At 38.7% G+C, this 21,736-nt stretch overlaps 1 protein-coding gene across 9 annotated transcripts; it reads left to right on the plus strand.

Annotated features, from left to right (window-relative positions):
* The first annotated feature begins 12,454 nt into the window (after positions 1–12,454).
* On the plus strand, positions 12,455–17,440 carry LOC147891852 (uncharacterized). Of its 9 annotated transcripts, none has more exons than XR_015542433.1 (7): positions 12,455–12,681; positions 13,425–13,907; positions 13,997–14,393; positions 14,495–14,572; positions 14,668–15,291; positions 16,249–16,441; positions 17,072–17,440. XR_015542433.1 is itself a non-coding variant. In XM_087388112.1 (6 exons), exons 1-5 carry the CDS (start codon positions 12,677–12,679, stop codon positions 14,716–14,718), a joined length of 1,014 nt encoding a protein of 337 aa, XP_087244238.1. In that variant the 5' UTR covers positions 12,455–12,676; the 3' UTR covers positions 14,719–14,761; positions 16,249–17,440. The 9 variants fall into 9 exon arrangements, 1 of the variants encoding a protein (XP_087244238.1); XR_015542435.1 differs by having other exon boundaries at positions 16,249–16,435; XR_015542432.1 differs by having other exon boundaries at positions 16,249–16,413.
* Positions 17,441–21,736: the final 4,296 nt, after the last annotated feature.

Below are 21,736 nucleotides of genomic sequence, written 5' to 3' on the forward strand. Positions count from 1 at the left end.
CAACCACCATCTCTCATAAAAGGGAGAGGAGATAGTTCTAGATGCTATGTGTGAGCATGCTATGCAATGTTGTCCCCATGAATCCTAGCTACCATTCAATCATAGGCATGGAGACATGTGGAGAAAAAGTGGCCAGAATTCAAGGATGAGCCTAGTCATCTATGGCTTGGATTGGCAATGGATGGTGTGAATCCATTGGATCATCAATCCATATCTTGGTTTACATGGCGAGTGGTAGTGTCACCACTACAATATTCCTCCATAGCTCATTATAAAGAAGGGGCATATGGTGTTAGCATGCATTGTTCCAAGGAAGCATAAGGTGAAGAACATCGATGTGTATCTCGTGCCTTTGGTGGAGGAGTTGCAAAATCAACCAAAAAATTTAGCTAAGAGGAATTTTAATGTGGACTATGCATGGTTATCCTGTCTTGCATGATTTATCAAGTACATATTACGACACATGATTCCTTTGTTTTTCAAATCATGAATCATAGATGTTGTAAAATTACTTATGTTTGTCATTTTTAGGGCTCTCTGTCTCATGATATTATGCTTTCCCTTCATGTGGAGATAATTTACATAGTTGCCACTCCAGAAAGCTAGGTAAGGTTGTGTGTGAAAAGCATAGGAGATTTCTTCCCATGCCATGTGCATCCAAGATTTGGTAGTCTCAATGAATCAGTTGTTGTTCCTTCATGAAATTTGGAGATTGGTTGTGAATTTGGATGGCAATTAGAATCTTGACATCTCCACTTGACATAAGTAGACTCTCATATTTTGACCTGTATCTCTTAGATCCAATGCATATATTCAAGAATGTTGCTAAGCGTATATGGAGGCATATGCTTGGGTGATAGAGACATGTTGAAAGCCTGTGCAGACTTGAAGAAGATAGGAATGAAGAGGAGCATGTGGCCAATAATGACAAATGGAAAGATGGCATTGCCCAAGACACCATGGGTGCTTATCATACTAGAGGAGAATTATGTGTGAAAAGCCTTATTGCTTCTACGAAAACCCCAATAGGGTATATGCATTCCTTGAAGGGTGCCTTTACTACAAAGCAAAAACTTAGTATCTCAAGTCACATGATTGGCACAAGATAGTGTAGGTTTCAATATTTTATTTGGGACTTCTTCTTGCATTTGAATTTACATTGGTTGTACAATAGTATACAACCCCAAGTGCTTTAGGAGGCTATTTAACTAAAGACATTCAAAATGCCATCAATATATTGACTGCCTTTAGAAGAGATGATGTCAAATTTATATGAGAGTATAATATTGTTTATGTAGAGGAATATTTTTGCTTGCGTTAGGCAAATACATTTCTTTTAAATGCAAGTAAATATCCTCAAAGCAAGTTAAAAATCTTCCATTGAGTTGATGAGGATCCAATCCATTGAAGCTTTATGTTTAATTAAGAAAGCATTCCCAATGAGTATTATGGATATCCAATTGCATTCAATCATGCACCACTAATGCAATTGCTTTATGCAAGGATTGTGCAGAATCAATGGATGCTTTTTGGGGGAAAGCTTCGTCAAGGTATTGAAAGGGTATATAATGCAAAAGGCAAGACTAGAGAAAGACGGCTCATTCTAGAGTCAATGTTTTATGTTACTATGTTATTACTGCAATTGAATCCACCCATTTCTCAACTTTGGGATGATGTAGATGATTCAAGGTGGATAGACATATTAACAAGGGGAGGGAAAGCAAAGAAAAACAGGTGTGTCCTTGAAATTGAAAGTCACCACCTATTGTTTGTACACTTGTGGAAAAATGGAGAAATGGATTGGAAGATATGAGAAAGCAAAAAGATAGCAAAGGGATGATAGGAGAGCTTTTGGGAAAAGAAACTAAAAATGGCCTTATCCCTTAGAGGTATCTACAATGCAAACTAAATGCGCTATCCAATGGTAGGAAAAAGGAGGCCGAGTCAAAGAGATGAGGAAGTAACAAATGTCCAAGCATAATACTCTGTGTCTTCGTTTTGCATCTTTATTTTCTACATTACTTATATGTATTCACTATTAATAAATACTAATTTGTTTTACGTTTATTTTCTATATTGAGTATTCACTATTAATGAAATGCTATTTTGTTTCATCATTAGTATCATTTCTTCAATGCAATGTGGTCACATGGCAATCATTTCTAATTAGAAAAGATTGATGTAAAGCATAATACATTTGATTGTGGAGTCATGGCGAGCTTTTCACAAGATAGTAGAGCTAGGTTCAAGGATGCAAATCCCATTTCAAGCCAGATGGATTATATTGGAATCATACAAGACATTCTCCAAGTGAATTTTAGAGACTTCAAGTTATTCATCTTAAAGTTTGATGTCAAATGGTTTAAGCTAATGTGTAAGAGGGGCTCATGCTTTAGTGAGGAAAGATATAAATAGCTTTTTTCCCCTTTAACTCAGCAAAGTTTTGGGATCATCTTACTGGGACATTGATTCTACCCATGCATTGTGAGAGTAAGAATTTTCTATGTTATGGATGCATTTCTTTTGTGCATGCATTGGCACCATATGAGCCATGAACTTATCATGTTCTGTGCAGCATAAACATCTGTAGATCAGATTTTTAAATCATGCATGTGCATAGTGAGGCCTCTTAAGTTGTAGTTTGTTAAGAGAAGCTGTACCAATGAGAGTGGCCTGGTGAAGATGTAAAAAACTTTTTCTAATATACATTTATCTTTCTATCCTATATTCTTGATTTTGGCAATCTATTTGGCTTTATACTTGTTAGCTATACCATTTCATGTTAGCATGACTTTGTAAAGACATTTATAATCTATGGAATTTTATCTTTAAAGGGTATGTTAAAGTTCATGTCTAAGTAGAGTCTTCTTCACTCATTGCCATGCCTAGAACTTGAGCTACTTCTTTAAGGGATGTTGGTGTATTTTATTCCATGACATTGGCCTCATAAATGCAAAGTTGTTGTGATATGTCAATATTTCACTGCTTTCCAAGTCTCTTGAGGATATTTTGAATTAAGAGTTTGAGCCTTTTGGGATCTCTATGATATCTATGGTGGTTGTATTATTTATGATATGAGAACATCAAATTCAACCAAGTAGCTCATTGTGGTCTTCACCAGTTTTACAGGCAAAGAAGAAGGATAGTACTATGCACTTATGCATAAATTACTAAGCTTTAAATTAAGTTATAATAAAAAATAAAATAAATATCCTATGGCTCACATTGATGATCTCTTTGATCAGTTGCAAGGGGATAAATATTTTACTGAAATTGATTCAAGATATCTCACCAAAGTACAAATTAGGGAGAAATTTTCCAAAACATCTTTTCATACTAGGTATTGGCATTATCAATTTAACATAATGCCATTTGGTTTAACTAACGCTCCAACAACATTTATGACACCTATGAATAGTGTCTTAGGGACATATTTAGGAACATTTGATGTTGTATTTCTAGATGATATCCTTATCTATAGTAAAACAAAAAAGAAGCATTTGAAACATTGGAGAAAGTGTTTGAATTTCTTAGAAACACCTATGTTTTGCTAAATAACCCAAATGTGAATTTTTTGCAAAAGAAGTACAATGTTGGGGACATAGTCTTAGGTTTATCTAGATATTATATGGATCATATTTGATAAAGAAAGTATTAAATGGATTTTCAATTGTCAAAGCTTAAAGGAATAAAAGATAGATGGGCTAAAATAATGTAAAATTTTGATATTCAATTGATATATTGAAGGGGAAATCCAATGTGGTAGCAGATTCCCTAAGCCAAATTCCTATGTGTATTGAATTGAGTTTTATTCAATCCCAAAATGATTTCCTAGGGTCCCCAAAAGGAAAATGTGAGCATGATCCTAACTTTTCTATAATATGGAAAGAAAATATGAAGAGGCATCCAAAAGGTTGAGCAAATTTCATCTAGGAGTCACATGGTAATGGTGGTGACTCACCATAGGTTAGTAATAAAGGATTCAAGTGGAAAAAATATAGTATTGTAAATGGCTACCTACTCTATAAAGGCATAATCACATGGTAATGATGACTCACCATAGGTTAGTAGTAAAGGGATCAACTGGAAAAAATGTAGTATGGAAAATAGCTACCTACTTTATAAAGCTATAGTATATGTTCGGTTAATAATGAGTAGGGTGCCAAATTGTTTTCAAGTGTCATCTAGGAATTCAAAAGACATGTGCTCTTCTAAAATTACAATTCTTTTTGCCTGGAATAAATAAGGACGTCTAAGATTATGTATTGAAGTGCCAAAAATACTAGGTCAATAAAGATAAACATCTTAAGATAGGTGGTCTAATACATCATTTTGAAATCTTGTATGGCAAATAAGAAATTATCTCCATGGATTTTATTATTGGATTACGTATGACACGGAGGGAGTAGAACTCTATGCGGGTCATCATGGATCAATTGACTAAGATGGTTCAATCAATTCAGCCAATCAAGAAGTTACAATTCCTAAAGTAGCAAAACTATTTGTGGAGCATATTTATAGGTTGTATTGGCTACTAGCTAGTATTATTAGTGACCAAGATAGCAAATTAAATAGTCATTTTTGGAGAGTTGTTTTCATAGGCTAGAAATTACCTTTAATATGAGCATTGTCAATCATCCACAGAGTGATGGTCAAACTGAAAGGGTCAATCAAGTCATCAAGGATATGTTGTGGGCATGTGTAAGTGAAAGGCAAACAAATTAGGAATAGTATTTATCCATATTAGAAAGTGCCAAACATTCAACAATAGGTTTTACTCCATTCAATGATGATGTATGGATTTCAATCTAGAACTCCAGTTGTTGAAGTGGGACTTAAAAAAGAGAAGATTCACACAACAAGACTGTCTTGATGATATGAATAAAAAGCTTAAGTAGCTAACGATAGTGTTAGAAAGGCTCACGAAGCTCAAAGTCATGCAAACCCACACCTTAGAAAGTTGGATTTTGAAGAAAAAGAGAAAGTCTATCTTAGGTGGCAAAATCTTCAAAAACCCTAAATTTCAAACTTATCTCCTAGGTATTGTGGATCATTCCTAATACTTAAGAGAATTAGAGAATTTGCACACAAAGCCTTACCAGAAAGATGTACTCTACATTTAGTTTTTCATGTAAGTAGGTGCAAGACGAAAATTAGGAGATGATGATAATATCATCGAAAACGAAATCCTATTTACTCATTGAACTTGCATCTTTACCACATGATCCAAGAAAATTTTTAGATATACAAGAAGAAAGAACAAGACATACAACATATTGAAAATGTCTAGTGAAGTAGAAGAGAGTTCAACTTGGGAAAGTGTAAAAGAGGTTTTCCAATTTTGTTTTCCAAGATGTAAACCATTCTTAAGAGGAAGGGAATGTTACCTCAACCATAATTGCAGAAGCTCATCACTTAGTTATCAAAAGGTGGGAAACCATGAGGGCTTAATACTATGTGCAGGAATGAGACATTAATTTACTTGACCATTTAATGGTATAGTGGTATTGTTTTAAAGTAACTAGGGTTTAGGGGTACACCTATGCAATGGTATGGAGTGCAATACTAAGCTCTAACACATGCATTACATTATTAGGGTCCGTAAAGAACACATGGCACTCAATTGGGTCCAAGTGGCATACACTAGGTTAAGGGGATAGTTCTTGTTGCATCTTAGAGACTAGTAATAGGAGAAGAAAGGTTGAGGGGACTAGTAAGAAAAGAAAGGGGATGCATTTATGAAACCTATCGCTGGATGGTAACTAAGAGAAAGCCCTCTATGTTTAAGGGATGCTACAACAACACCTTCTTCTCATTAGATGAAATAGTTTTGCATTGCTTGCTTCCTTTGAAGATGAAATACATAGGAAGATGATGGTGGCCTTCTACATCTACATAGTCATCTATTCCTGAGCTTTGGGAGTGATACCATACATAGTGTGAGAGCCTCTCTTTGCCACAATGGCCTTTATATTTCAGTCCTTGCATACTTGAACTCCCATCTCTTCAATCATCTAAATGTTACTAGGAAGGCAAATGTGGGCATCACACATGAACGAGAGGTTTTCATGAAAGCCTTTCATGGTTTTTGGTTGCAAGTGATTGACTCTAGACTTGTCCAATATTTCAACCACACAAAAGGTCAACTTTGAGTGTCTCTTTATAAATCCATCCAACCATTATCTCTTTCTGCTCTCAATGGATGAGTGCCTTTGGATGAGACATTTCTTACATTCACAAATCTTTGAGGCAAGATTTCCCCACAATTTCTCATCATGGATGCAACATGGGAATCGAGAGCTTGGGCTTGAAGGACCTCAAAGGGGTAAGACTAACTATGGGGTATAGAAAAAAGGCAGATGTAAGGAGGACTTGAGGGAAGGTAGGCATGTTGCTTTTCCTTGGCAAGTTTCACTACATGTCCCTATCATTGTGTTCTTAGGCAGCCTCATATATAGGAGGCAGATGCTACATTACAACTCTAGATTGGTTGGAGGAGTGAAAGCTTGGATATTGGGTAAACCATGGAAGACCATCCATTAGATTTGGAGGTGTGCATGATAGTCATCAATGCTTGCTTGGTTGGTGCTTGCCTTTTGTGGTGTTTGAAATTACAAGGAATATTTGAATTATTATATGGGAATGTCGGGTTGTTGTATGTATTTGGAAATACTAACCTCTAACACAGGCATTAAATTATTAGGATCTAGCTAGCAACCTTTAGGATTGTGGCTTACATGTAGCGGATGCAGCAGACTTCACTTGGGGATGGTTGCATGGTTCACTGGGGGAGGGCATGCCTTCTTAATTGACCCAGTATTGCCAACATATAGGGTCCATGGCCAATTGGTCTTTCAGATAGAGATATATGATACATCACTGCCTTCTCATGTATGCCCTGACACCCTTGCTAGAGGACAGTGTTTGGGAGATGGTGTCCAGCATTAGTGCCTAAAATATTTGGGTCATGTGGTGCAGTCAGGTGATGGACGGCTTGCAAATCCCTACCCTAGTCGCTATTTGGCAAGACATCATCTTTACCTTGCATGCCGTCTGGGAGCATGGTACTCTAGGATCGAGAGTGACTGTCGAAAGGCGGGAGCATTTCTCCAAGGCCTCATCCAAAGGAGTCTTTTGTTTTTTTCTTAGCAGACTGAAGTAGTCTTTTAAACCCTTTCTATAGGGGATATCTATTGGATGTATAGACCGCCACCCTGGTTGTTAGCCCATTGTTCCGAAGATTCCCTAAGCAATGAGCTAGGATCTCAAGCTGGTTCTCTTTTGACATGTTTCTATTTGCACCTATCATTGTTAGCTTCTGATTTGTATGGTGTTTTTCAAGCATTAATAGAAGTCTCCTTTTTTTGGGAAAAAAACAAGGAAAAGAAATTATATCTTTCTACAACAACGTCAATAAATTTTCTTTATAGATTTTTGTTATTTAGTTAACATTTTTTAGGAAATAGTATGGAAAGGGAGACAAAAACAACATGAATGCAAAATTTGTAAGGTCAAAATCACATTATGGGTGCACGTGTTTATTTTTATTCATGCTTAACTCATATTTTGCTTAAAAAATAACATGAAGTTGGGATTAGAAGGAGAGGAACCTAACATAGATGTAATTTAATCGATGACATCTTGCATTCCTTATTACAATAAGGTTTAACTTTTCTTTTGAATGAATAAAATCACTCTTACCTTTATAAAATAGGTTATTTTTAAAATGCAGACAAGTCGGGGGTGAGGAGAAGGAGGAAGTAAGCTTTACTTGGATGTGGAGATCAATTTGAGGACAAAATAACGAGTGAGAGGTTAAATGCATTAGCGAGTCTTGCTTTTTCTTTTTACAAAATCACACCTCTATAACAAAGTCTCTAAGTATTTTTATTGGATATGCGACTCTCTACATGATATTTAAAGAAAAATTCCTAAATTATAAGAAAGTCACTTAGCAACTTTATTTTGTATCTATTCCTTTATATGATTACTTTAGACTTTTTAATGACTACTCAATACTTTTTCTAAATTTATCCACCATATAATGAACATATAAATTGAGATACTAATTGAATTAAGTAGGGTGAATATTGCTTTAAATTGGAGATACTCAAATGAGTAAAGATGATATAGTTGTAAAGGGAGCTTATGCACTTTACGTTATCACAAGTCTCATACTAAATGATTTAGTTGTCTTACTGAAGTATTCAAAAAAGATTTAGCTCTAAGAATTGCCAACAATTGACCTTCATGACCTAAGTAATAATCTACTCCCCCTTATATTTATCGAAGGGAGGACCTAGGTTATGATCTACTCCCCCTTATATTCATCAAGGGAATTGTTTCCTAATAGACACTACATTCTGTTTTGTCTAATGTTTCTTTTTATTAATTTGGTTTTAGTTATTAATCAATTCTATAATGATGTAATTGTATATCCAACAACGTATATATACACATATTATCATATGGTTCAATTGACATTGTTTGGCCTTCAAAAAACTCATCGAATAAAGAAGACATTGCAATTCTAAATCACTAATGCTAACCATTGAATCAATAATATTGAAATTCTTCACTTCTATTCCCATTACTTTAGAATTTAGGAACATTGCAATTCTTAAAAATTAAAAATGTGTTGTTAATGGTTCCTAAAAGTAAAAATGGTTTTTATGGCCATTCTGCAAAACTCCTTTCACGAAAAAAACCCCTCATTTTTTAAATATAATGATTTCATGGGTTTTAGGGAATCTTTTCCTTTCTATATTCTCGTCTTGGTTATCTTTCCATTTTAAGTCTTAAAGAAATTCACTTGCATATATGAGTGCACATGAGCACTCATTTACACACACACGCACGAGCGTGCACGCACGCATGCAAAAAGAGAGAGAGAGAGACAGAGAGAGACAGAGAGACAGAGATGCCCTCTATGGGAGCCTCTTATTTTCCATATCTCAATCTTCCCAATATACTTCTGTGAAGGGATTGTGACATATATGGTGGAACATGCATATTCTAATTTGATACACACAAATTACAAGACATATAATGTGTAATTAAGGAAGTTAGAGACACACAGCTATACGTTGGGTTACTTTGGGTGTGTTCCTGTGAGATGGGGAGGTTGGCATTTACATAGTGAGAAATTGGGGTTTGGGGGGTAGAAGGACAAAAGGGGAATGCAACATCATTGCAATGAAATATAATTTAGGATATTGAGAACAATGACCTTAGAGAGGTGGTAAGGAAAATGTTGTATGAGGGGGGCAACAACCTAGACCTCTTTCAATTGGGGAGGGAAGGTTAAGCAAGAAAACGTGGATGGATGTGCTTCTTTTCCCTTTACACATGTGTATAAATGTGTCTTCCTCTTCAGGGGAGTGGCTGCCTATTGGCGAGGGGGCACCTTTGAATTTTAGGATTGATGTTGGGTTTTGTTGCTTGGTTTATTGCTTAACCAAACACTTAACCACATTGCCCACACCCACTATTAAACACCCATATTATGCAAGTGTAGGCCTTGTAAAAAGGGCTAGGCAACTTGTCTTCACGACGAGTCATCATAGCTTCGAGCTCACACTACCAACCAAGCACACATAGATTGTTAGTAAATGATGCCTATAGTGCTCCATAGGACCCAAACCATTGGTGAATTCTTGGTCTTGCATAGATCTTGCTTGAAATGCTGAATTGAGTTTTTGAAATGGAACACTCATGTTGTGAAGCCTATGTGGTCAAAAGCATAAGGTTGTGAATCTTTCTTCATTGATTTGATTAACGGTATAGGGGGTGAGATTGCTGGCTAACGGTGGTATGCTCATTTCTAACCCATTGCATGCGAGTGCTCATGCTCTGAGGGTCACCTTGTAGACATTAGGTGTCACCATCCCCAACTTGAGAACATCCATCAAAATTGGCATTGTACATTCATGCACGAAGGGGCCACCATTTCTTAACCCAAATATATGCACCAAACTAAGGATCATGACTCTCCCACCATTACATAGGAATAAGGGGTGGTGATCATATCAATCTGATGTGTGAATGCAATATGGCTTCTAGTAAGTTGGTATCCCACTTTATAGTTACATTAAAGGAGTGATGGGTTAGCCTTAATGCAAAACAAGGATCATGGCAATCCCCTTTCCCAGCTGTATTGCTACTACAAATAATTATGATGGTTGAGTTAAATTGGAAAATGCCATGGTCGTGGCTTGGCCTACCATAGATCTATCACCTTGCCTTTTTTGCCCCTATGAATAAGGCGGGCCATACTTCCTACACACCAAGCTAGAAGTTGAAAATGACAAGCATAACTTCAAAGTATAAGTTGCCCTTCAGAGATATTGTTAGGTTATAACTCTTGAGCCAACATGACATAAAACAGGAGAAGTATGAGTAATAATGTTGGTGTGGTTTTGTGGGAAGGGTGACGGCCTTGCCATCATTACTTACCCGCAAAAGCAATGGGCCCTCCACATGGTTGATGCTTGCATAATAGTGGCACTTGCACAGGTATAGTGTGCTTACAATCCTCTAACTAGATAAGGGCAAGCATAGGGCCCCCATTCACCGATTGTGTAAGGTCGAGTTAGATAGTTATACATTGTGAAAGATGTAGGGATGATCAAGGAAATTGAAAAACAATCCGAACTTAATTCTTTTAGTGAAGGGTGGCCTAAAAACACCTTAAAAGGAAGGGCACATTTTCAATTGTCAAGTAAAGGCTCTTCTCAACATGTCTTTTTTGGTATTCCTCCTAGTTTTAATTTTTTGTACATATCGCATAGCTTGTTGGAAATAATTGTTTTAAAAGTAAGAAGCCATCTTCTCAAGTAAGTGGACAATTCAAGGGGTTTGACCATCAAACCTCTGTTTAGAGCATTGTGGCAGAGTGTTTGGGTTAGGAATCATTTTGATGACATAAGCATTGACCTCATGTAATGTCTTTGTAGTCTCATAAAAAGGGAGAAGTATTGAGCTTAGGGCATTCATCCTAATGTGCCCTAACATTTCATGCCTTGCAGTGGTAAGTTTACATTATATGCATGATGTGGACCAAGGATGACAACATGATTCTCTCGTGCCCAGTAATCATTGGAATACCCTCTAATGGTGGTGGTTTGGAGTAAGAACTCGTCCTTAGGCAACATGTTTACATAGTTCTTTTGCAAGCCAATGGAAATTCAGCTCCAAAGTACACCTCTCTTATAATGCATCCTAGCATTGGGATTTTGGGTAGTGATACCCTAGATTGTAGGGGTTATGGGCTAGATGAAGATTATAAGGGATCTATGTGCCTTAGCCTTCTTGATTTTGAACAAAGTAGAATTACGGTGGGTTTGGTTTCTATTCGAGTCCCTACAAGCTCGTATGCTCATGTGAAGATGCACTTGGGAAGTTAATGAATGAGCTCTACTCTTGAAGCCATCCATCTCTACATGACCTTCGAGCTGCCTTCCTCATTGCATTTTTGGCCTTCCACGTCTCACGAGGAAGCCTAATTGATGGCGGCCTAGCTTGGAGAAGCAAATATAATTTCCAATGTTTTTTTAATCCACTCCCCCAATTTCCACGTAATCTCCACCCCAATGTCCCAGTTTACTACTTCACTCCCTACTTTTCCTCTCTCAACTATTGGTGGACTGCCAACTTACCATTTCACCCATAGGGCAGGCCATTTGAATGACAAAAATCATTTAACTTGTTTTCCATTTGCTAATATGAGGATGCTTTGACATTTCCGTTTGCAACAAGACACCAATCATGCCACTAAGTAGAGCATGCTCTAGTGTTTATTAGTTTGCAAGTTTTGACCACGTGATGGGCTTCCCAAGGAAGCTACAACTAGGTACACAATACAATTAGTGCATCTTCGTCTGTCGAAAAATGGTGAGGAAGAGCCATCCATGTGTGTGTGGAATGGGTAATGGTCCTCGTCCATTTTACAAAGCAAGGGCTGAGCCATAGTAGTTACGTATGCGCATCAAAGTTTGAGGTGGATGGGGGGGGGGGCATTAGCAGACATGTGATGTGGCATTGTAAGTTATCGGCCGAGCACATGGATTGGAGGGGGAGGAAGTGACTGTGCGAGAGTGTGGCTACAATAGCAAGTGAAGAGGTACTACCAAGGGGCGAACATTGGGTACATGAAACCCGAAGAAGAAGAAGAAGAAGAAGAAGAAGAAGAGAGTGGATGTTAAACAGGAGACATATCGTGGTGGTGGTGTCGAAACAAGCAAGAGGAGCTAGTGGGGAGCAATGGAGACAACGAAGAGGGAGGAGGGAGGATTAATCTCTAATGAGGGGCTAAGTAAGGAGAGGTTAGAGATAATGATGGTCTTCCAAAAGGACTAATCTGTGATTAGGGGCTAAGTAAGGAGAGGTTAGAGATAATGATGATGATGATGATGTTGGTCTTCCAAAGGCTTATGTATATTGTGATTGTGTTTGCTGTTCTACTTCTTCAATAAACAAAAAAACAACAGTTTTCTTCATCTTCGCCATAGCCACAAACAACAGTTTTCCTTGCAAGCTCTTCCCCATCGCCATAGCCTCCATAGCCTCTCCTTCTTCCTCTATACAACACAAGCTCCCTCATCGCCATCGCCACAACCAACCAGTTTCCTGCCCAGCTCCTTCGTCGACATAATCGCTCCTCCTTCCACCTCTTGCCATGAGGTTTCTTCCCTCCCCTCTCAATTCTTCCCCATTGCATCTCCGATCTTCCTCTCTCTCTCTCTCTCTCTCTCTCTCCTGCTCGGGCGATGCTTTATCCACTGCGACGTCGATAGTTTGCAGCTGGCTCTTCAGTCCTGGTTTTCCCACGCAGAAATGGATCTATGCATCTGCCGAAATCCATTGAGTTAGCGCAGGATGGGCGTAGTGTTTTGGTCACGTCGCAAAGCCGCACCGTTGCATAGAATCGTCGCTGCCCCTTTTATTTTTTCTAGGAAAGCTAGATTAAGTTTGTTAGGGGGAAGGGCCTTCCTCTGCTCAGAAGAGGCTGGAATGCAATCCAGGACACGCCCGCTGTTGGACTTGCAGTTTTTCAGTTGCTCTGGTCACTTTCTGCGTGGAAGCGCGAAGAGTGGGAAGCCATCTAACTGTTCTTCAATGTCCCTGACTCTGCTGAGTAGCGTTCTGTAGTCGTAGGGGAGGAGTGTTCCCGAGTCTTACCTGAGAGCAACCTTCAGGTTTCGTTATGAGCAAGATTGCAGAACTTGTGTTGTGAGGTTTTCGAAGGGCGCTTCGTTTACTTCCGCGTGTTGTCGAGTTTTGTAAAAAACTTGAATCGTCATGTTTCAACCGCAATTAGTTTCGTATTCAACTGCAAGTAAGATCGTTTCTGGATCATCGGTTTGGATGTAAATTCGTTTTGAACAAGAATTCACTGACGCCGTCTCCAATTCGCCTTTGTGCAGAGAACAAGTGGCCTCACCAATTTTCTCGCCTCCCACGGAGAGGAAGAAAACGAGCATAAAAGTATCTCGGAGACACGAAAACAACGATGACAACAAGAGGCGACGGCTCGGCGCTGCTTCCATCGGTCACTATGGAGGGAAGCCCGTCATGCACATGCCCGGCGAAAGGCTCAGGGGAGGCAGTTCGGCTCTCAGTAGCAAAGAGCAGGACGCCAATCACAATGCCCAACGACCCTCGACGGAAAAGATGAACGAAGAGGAGATCGAGAACGGAGGCACGAAGTGGAAGGTTTCAGACGACCGTGTGGTATTGCCACAGTGGGGGCAAAGGAAGAGGCCAAGGTGCAACAGGGTGGATCTGAAGCAAGCAACGGAGGAATCATCGGTGCTATCGAGGAAGGCGGCAAGGGTGGGAAGGCAGATGGGGAAGGAAGGGAAAGGGGAGGAGGAGGGAGAAACGATGGAGGAGGTGGAGGAGAAGAGGTGAGTGATGAATGCTTTTTTGAGGAAGACGGAAGGTTTTGCTTGTAGAGATGAGCTCGTTTTCTCACTTTTTCTGTGTGGTGTTGCAGGCCGGAGCATCATCAAGCCCGGCTCTCTCAGAGCAGCAACGACAGAGCGAACAGCAACAACAACAACAACAACAACAACAACGAGAGAGCAATCAGCAACAACGACAGACCAACCAGCAATTCTTTCCCTCCTGCCGAGTTGTTGCTGCCCCCTCAAGCCAATGGACACACCTCACAAGACGAGCATCATCATCCCTCCCCCCCCTTCTCCTCCTCCCACACCCTCAGCCACACCACCCTCGCTGTCTTCAAAGTCGACCTCGACCTTTTCCAATGGCCCCGCATCTTTTTGTCCTTGTCTCGCAAGGAAAAAGAAGACGACTTCTTCTCCATCAAGGGCTCCAAGCTCCCCCAACGACCCAAACGCCGGCCCAAAGCCGTAGAAAAGGCCCTTAATGTACGCTCAGTTTTGATTTTGGCATTTCTTTGGTCTCTGCAGCCGTCTGTTGTTTTTGCTGAGCCTTGGCTAATAAGTCGACTCCTTTTTTGGTTCACCAGTACTGTAGCCCGGGCACATGGCTTGGTGACTTATCACGTGGCAGATACGATGTGAGAGAGAAGAAACGTGCCAAGAAGGTAATCCATCCTCATTGCTGGTTATTTCTGGCCATTTGGGTTGACATTTGTTGTGTCTGTATTGACATCCTGAACTGTCGTTTCTATGTATTCAGAAACCAAGGGGATTGAAAGCAATGGAGAGCATGGACAGCGACTCTGACTGATCTTTCCATGAAGAGGCTCCCAACTGGCAGCCGTTTGAAATATGTGCGACGGCAATTCTTTGAAGAACTCCTTTGATCCCGTGATTTTTCTGCAGATCGGCTCCAAGTATCAGATTGGCTCCAAGTTTACCAAGTTTTACTTGGAAGACTTCAGTAAACGTGGTACTCCCAATTGAAGAGTATCTAAGAGTTGGAGAACTATATGGAATGCTAAGGTTACTCATTTGATCTGTTTGTAGCTTTGCAAGTTTGACCCGCTCACACTTCAGCCCTTGAAAATCTGTGATGATCTCTTTTTATCATCTGCACCCACTTAATGTAAATAGCACTCGGTGTTTCGATTGTCATGGGTGTGCCTTGAGCATTACGTCATCGTGTGGAGTCCACAAGTTGTGATTATCATGATTTGCCAGCAGATACTTACTACTATTTTATCCTCTGCTAAATCAAGGGCATTCTTTGTTGCCCTTCTACTCTTTCACAATTTTATCTGAAAACTGTTCATACAATTGGTAAACCAGATGACTTGCTGCTGTTGTCGTAGCCCAGCTCGCGCGGCACTACTTGACAAAGGTAATGTACATGCAAATCAGACAATTCAAAATCTTTTGGGTCGTAGCCAAATAAACCACCAGTATCAGCGCATTTTGTCTGGAAGTGTTACTTTACATGTATAGGATTCTGAAGCATGGTTATCTGCAAGATATGTATTTATTCAATGGTCTAGAAGTATGGTATTGAACGTTTTGCTTGATATGGACTGTGGGGAGCTGTGTCTAAAATGCTCCTTTTGAGACTGCGTTCATGAGAAGCTACGCCATGCAAGAAATGGCTATGTTTATCGTGGAAGTGCTCAGTATTATTATAGACATGTGGCAAATGCTAGCGGCTGTCTTTCTTTTGATTTGTTGCCTTAACGAGTGTTTTCTTTTCAGGACATTATTGGTATACATGCGACAAATGTTAGCAGCTGTCTTTCTTTTGATTTGTTGCCTTTTTTAACAAGCATAAAAGGTTTCTCATAGTTGCTTGCCAGTGTTTTTCTTTTCATGAAAGTTTTAGTCACATGGTAGGTAGACTGCTGAGTGGCAGCTAGCAAGGTGGTGCAATCAACAACACCAGCCTTGGGAATGACTTGATGGAGGATTAATTTTGCTCAAACCAGTAAGTAATTGGGGGGTCTGGGGACCAAGGGGAGAGGTCCTCGAAGAAGGTATGTGATCAGTTAAATAATCAGGCAGAAATTGGGATATTTGAGGGACCAAGGGTGCAGAGGTTTTGAGAAGAATACAGTTACGTCAGCAGTAGCACCTACTTCTTTATCTTTATATATTTTAATCAGCTGATTTCCCTGCATAACCTTGTGCGTTAAGTCATGTATCTTCCTTGAATTGCTTTGTATGGGAGACTTGTTGACCATGTGTCTACTATTTTGTTCCCAACGCATTTGGCTTCTGTTTTATCACCATGTCTTCTGTACCTCCTCTTTGCCTTAAATTCTCTAATTATTGCCACATTTTGGTGGTGTAGGTGAGCTAAACAAGATTGTCAAGCCAAATGGGTAAGCATTGGCATAGTCTGGTGGTTGCAAAGCTGCCTATGTAAACTCGAATGGAAAACAGAGTGCAGTCACATCAACACTCAGAGCGTGGAAATGGAAGTGGAGCATCAACAATCCTCTGAAAGCATTTTCATGTGACTCAGATGATCCTGCTCAGTAGATGTCATTTTCTGTTCTTTCCTGCTTGGGTGTTCTTAGAATATATTGCAGCCAGTTTGCTACATCTGGAAAGAGCTAGCTTTGAAACCCGTAGGGCAGCTCATGCTTAGTACCGAGTTTTCTGATGTTGATTTCTTGTTTTTGTTTTAAAGCAGTAATACCCCCTCTTTTAAACTGAAATTAAATTGAGGCCTTGCTGGATGTTTTGTGGTCGAGTAGTAGTTGCATGTCTCTTATGGATTCCCATTAAAATGCAATATGCAATGGGACATCGGGTCATATTTGCTATGCATCATACTATCAAGGAGGAGTGAGGAGCGTGAGGAGCATTGACAAGGAGATCTATTAGGAGGACAAAAGGAGTTTTGGACAGAGGCTGCAAGTTCATTTCTTGGAGCATAGTAGTCCTAGATGTTAGATGGTCCTATCCCAGGATTAAGTATCAACCTAGGTGTACCCACCACAAATGCAGGTGGTTGTGTATGGTTAGCGTGTGAAGAATATACATTAATTCAACCAATATATAGGTCGTTCTCAAAGAATATATGCTTCTCAATTGATATGAAATTGGGTTATGGTTCCAGCGATGATAAAAGTATTAAATCTACTGATGTGCATTGAACTTGCTTGCAGTGGAGGAATTCGATGGAGGCGGCTGTAACTTCAAACCCAAGATGTAAGGTTGCAAATTATCTAAGTCCATACTCCCGGCAACCCTTAAGGCTCTCTAGTACTCTCAGCTACACTAGCCAAAGCAATGGAGTTCAAGTTTTCTATGAAACCTAAAGTGCCCCTAAAAGAGATTGAGGACAACAAACCATCATGCAAACAAGTTGAAGAGTCCGAGGCACAAGAGAAGACATTGGACATCGATGCGATTGAGGATACCATTGGATGGTTGCCTCTATATTAATGTGGAAGTCATCAGAGGTCATGGCATCATGCAATTAGGAAGGGACTAGGTCACAGAAATGAATTAAGAGAACACAATGCGAGATCTAATCCCACAAGTGGACAAATATTGTTGTGGCATACACCTTCATTATAATGAATATATACATATGAGTGAAAAATACAACATACGGGGAGCATGTTACTTCAACACCAACCCGATGTCCCTACTATGATCGAGTTTCCCAAAGAACCATCGTGAGTTTGTACACTTAAAATCCTCTCTTTCTCAATTTGAACTTATCCCTTTTGGCTTGCCATATTTGTAACTTTGTCATTGCTCTAAACTTGTTGTGGCCACAAACTACGTTTTGCATTTGCAACATTTAGACTCTCTTTTGACTCTTTCATGTCGGCTACATTGATAATATGTCTCCTCATGCATCAGCTTTATTGTTGAACACATGCTTGGGATGGAGATGACAATTTTCCAATACTATAATCTATAGAAGACATGCTTTGTTGATTTCATTGCGGATGGCTAGAATGCTTCGTATGCTTCATTTTCCCTGGAATGAAAGCAAATAAGGGTGCAAAGGCCAACTGGATCAAGGCCCTCATGGTTCTATCTAAGAAAGCATATTGATGTGAAAAGGATAGAAGTCAATAAGGGTTGTGGCTTGCACCTATATTTATTGAAAGTATCCTTAAGAGGCCTATTAGAAGTGGTAATTCTTAGGATGACTATTCCAAAGGGATGGTCGTTGCCTTGGGCAACAACAATGAGGATACTGAAAGAGTGAGCAAAAAGAGACCAAGGACAACAAGCCACAATATAAAGAAGTTCAAAAGACCAAGTCATTGAGAAGGTATGGAGGATATTATTGGGTGAAATTTGCCTTTATCATCACCCTTAGATTAGACTAGTTTATCTTGATGATGTTCCCTGTGATTTACTCTACATCAAGTACATGACTATAGTAATGTAAGTTAACCTTCTTCTATGAAGAAATAGTTTCGGAGTATGGATGAGTGACCAGTGCTTAAAATATGCCCAAACTTATGGTGGATGACAATCTTCAACCAATTGTTTTGAATCCTCCTTGATATTGGGAGCATTAGCACGACATCTTAACCTAGTCCTATTTCCTTTGTGATAATAATCTTAGTAGTCAAACCCACCTCTACCATTTTCTTTGTGCTCACCATCATATGGAGCATCATTCATACACTTGCCTATATAGTTGTTAACCATCTATATGACATTATCAAGTCTATACTAGTTACTGCTCACAAAGCCTTACCATATCCTCCATGCATGCTCTCTTCATTCCTAGATCTGTGTCCATTTCATGCACTATTGCGTCACCTCTAAAAAATCATTCCATTCTTGGATGATAATTCCTCCACGGTTAGCTCATGAACTAAATTTGTCTACCAAAATGTTGCTTTGCTTAATTGATATTATGGCAGCAACTTTCATGAAGTTCACATGACCTGACCCACTTTACTCTTCAAAGTTGTTTTCTTAAAGCCCTCGTGCAATTATTTAAGAGCTCATTTAGGATGTGCTTCATCGATAGAATCTTTTAGCATGCTATAATGAACTGAGTCTATGAACTCCATCTAATGTATGATTTGCCTCTCATATAAAATGTAACCATCCCCTTGTATCGATCTACATACTCAAAAGGTTGGATATAGAAAAATGCTTTATCACCTTGGACTTTAATCTTTATTATTGAAAGCATGAATGGGATGGAGATGACAATCTTCCAACACTCCAATCTATAGAAAACAGACTTTGTTGATTTTATTGCAAATGGCTAACATGCTTGGCTCGAATATAGTCCATTTTGCCTACCATGGTACAAAAATTAGTCGAGGTGGAATGAAAGCAAATAATGGTGCTAAGGCAAACTGGATCAAGATCCTCCGTGGGCAAACTAAGAAAGCATACTGATGTAAGAAAAATAGAAGTCAATAAGGGTCCTATGTTTATTGAAAGTATTCTCAAGAGGCCTCAAAAGAGAGTGATTCTTAGGATGATTGCTCCACATTGATGGTCATTGTCGTGGGCAAGAGCGAAATACTAACAAACTGAGCAATAGGAGACCGGGGACAACAAGCCACAATATAAAGAAGCTGAAAAGACCAAGGCACAAGAGAAGGTAGTGGACATTTACATGATTGAGGATAACATTGGGTGAAATTTCTCTTTATTAATTACTCCTTAGATTAGACTAGGTTGGTCTTGATGTTCCCAAAGATTTTCTGTACATCATAATACATTACTATTGTAATTTGTATCCCAAAAGCTCCTCATTTGACCTTCTTCTATAAAGATCAAGACCAAATAATTGGGAGTATGGATGAGGGGTCCTTAAAATCCATCCAAACTCATGGTGGTGGATGACAATCTTTAACCAATTGTTTTGAATCCTCCTTGATATTGGAAGCACTACAACTACCTCTCAACTTATTCTCATTTACTTTGTGATAATAATCCTAGTAGTCAAATCCACCTCTATCTTTATTTTTGCTCTCCTTAATATGCAACATCATTCATAACACTTGCCTATAGTTGCTAACCATTTGTGTAACACTGTCAGGCCTATATTAGTTACTACTCACAAAGGCTTACAATGTTCTTTAGACATGCTCTCTTAATTCCTAGGTCTATGCCCATTTCATGCACTATTGCATCACCTCTACAAAATCATTCCATTGTTTGATTATAAGTCCTCTATGAGCTAAATTTCTCTATCAAATCAATACAAAATGTTGCTTCTCTATCAAATGGTCCCTAAAATCCATCTGATGGATGACAATCTTTAACCAATCCTCCTTGATATTGGAAGCACTACCACTACATCTCAACTTATTCTCATTTCCTTTGTGATAATAATCCTAGTAGTCAAACCCACCTCTACCTTTATTTTTGCTCTCCATGATATGCAACATCATTCATACACTTGCCTATAGTTGCTAACCATTTGTATGACATTGTCAGGTCTATATTAGTTATTTCTCACAAAGGCTTACTATATTCCCTAGGCATGCTCTCTTAATTCCTAGGGCTATGCCCATCTCATGCACTATTGCATCACCTCTATAAAACCAATCTCTTATTTGATTATAAATTCTCTACAATCAGCCCATGAGCTAAATTTCTCTATCAAATTAATACAAATGGTGCTTTGCTTCATCTAATATATAATGTAACTATCCCCTTGTATCAATCTACATACTCAAAAGATTGGATACAAAACAATATTATCGCCTTGGACTTTAATCTCATATATTGTCAAATTCCAATTCTTTTGGTTATGAACATAAACCACACTTTTGTAGCTTATATGGTGGTAGGATTAGCACCATTTTGGTGGATTTGGTACATGTATTATGCACACATAACATATCGGAGTAGCTAAGAAAATACATCTCATCACAATTGTAGAGATGCATGCTTTATATAAATGAGCAAAAGTGTGCAATTGTGGTGGGGACAATAAGTACTACAAGAGTTGTAAATGAAAAATATGAGATTTGAACGAGTGATGATGATAAGGAGTAAAAGCAAAACATTTATGATATTAGATAGAAGAGTGAACAGACCTTCTAGAGACTACAATCTAACATCTTTGATCATAGTCTTTTTATTCAAGCATCTATCTTTTCTTAGTTCTACTTTCAACCATATATTCAAATTCCCTGGCAATAATGTAACTTTCTATACAACCTCACCCTCTTGGGTATCATTGAGTATTGCATCTACTTAGATTGACTCTTCCTCAAGTTGAGAGCAAAAGTCAAGGTGGTTCAATAATGGTCATAGGAAACATAAAGAAAATTCAAAATGTTGAAAATAACAATCAAACCAACTGAAAGATTGATTTAACATCAAAGTAAAAACTCATGACATGAAGGCTTTCAAGTTAAAATCCATCCATGCTCACACAATGAAGGGTATCAAAGGATAGTTTGTCATCAACTTGAAGTAGTTGAGGATAAGAACTAGAGATTTGAATTGAATTCACATCACTAAAAGCCTTAAAGGCATTGGTAATACAATAGAAAGTGTCTTTAGGGGCCTTGTATCTGCTAAGGATTCAAGTGTAACTGTAAATCAAAGTGAGTAATCTCTCCAACTAGTTGGTCGAGGAAAGTCTTTGCTCCCTAATCTTTCCTAGAAGGAAATAACAATGCCAAGTTGAGACCTTTGCAGAGGAAGATTGAACCATTATCTACAAACATTTTCGAGTGCATTTTCCTCATGGACACTAAGGGCCATCGAATTGGTGGAGCATCCCATTTTGCTGTGATAAGTCAAAATTCCTATCTTTACACTTAGTTCAAATATTTATACATTTATCTAACTCCTTAGATTTTTTTGATAAAGCAATA

Source organism: Dipteris shenzhenensis, chromosome 17 (assembly GCF_047967505.1).
Source record: "Dipteris shenzhenensis isolate YYH24624 ecotype China chromosome 17, Dip_SZ_1.0, whole genome shotgun sequence".
Lineage (NCBI taxonomy): Eukaryota > Viridiplantae > Streptophyta > Polypodiopsida > Gleicheniales > Dipteridaceae > Dipteris > Dipteris shenzhenensis.

What these genes read in the sequence shown, in the direction of transcription:
- LOC147891852 (XM_087388112.1), top strand. An exon ending in CCGTAGAAAAGGCCCTTAAT is followed by an intron (nt 14,394 to 14,494) that starts GTACGCTCAGTT and finishes TTGGTTCACCAG; the next exon opens with TACTGTAGCCCGGGCACATG. An exon ending in AGAAGAAACGTGCCAAGAAG is followed by an intron (nt 14,573 to 14,667) that starts GTAATCCATCCT and finishes CTATGTATTCAG; the next exon opens with AAACCAAGGGGATTGAAAGC.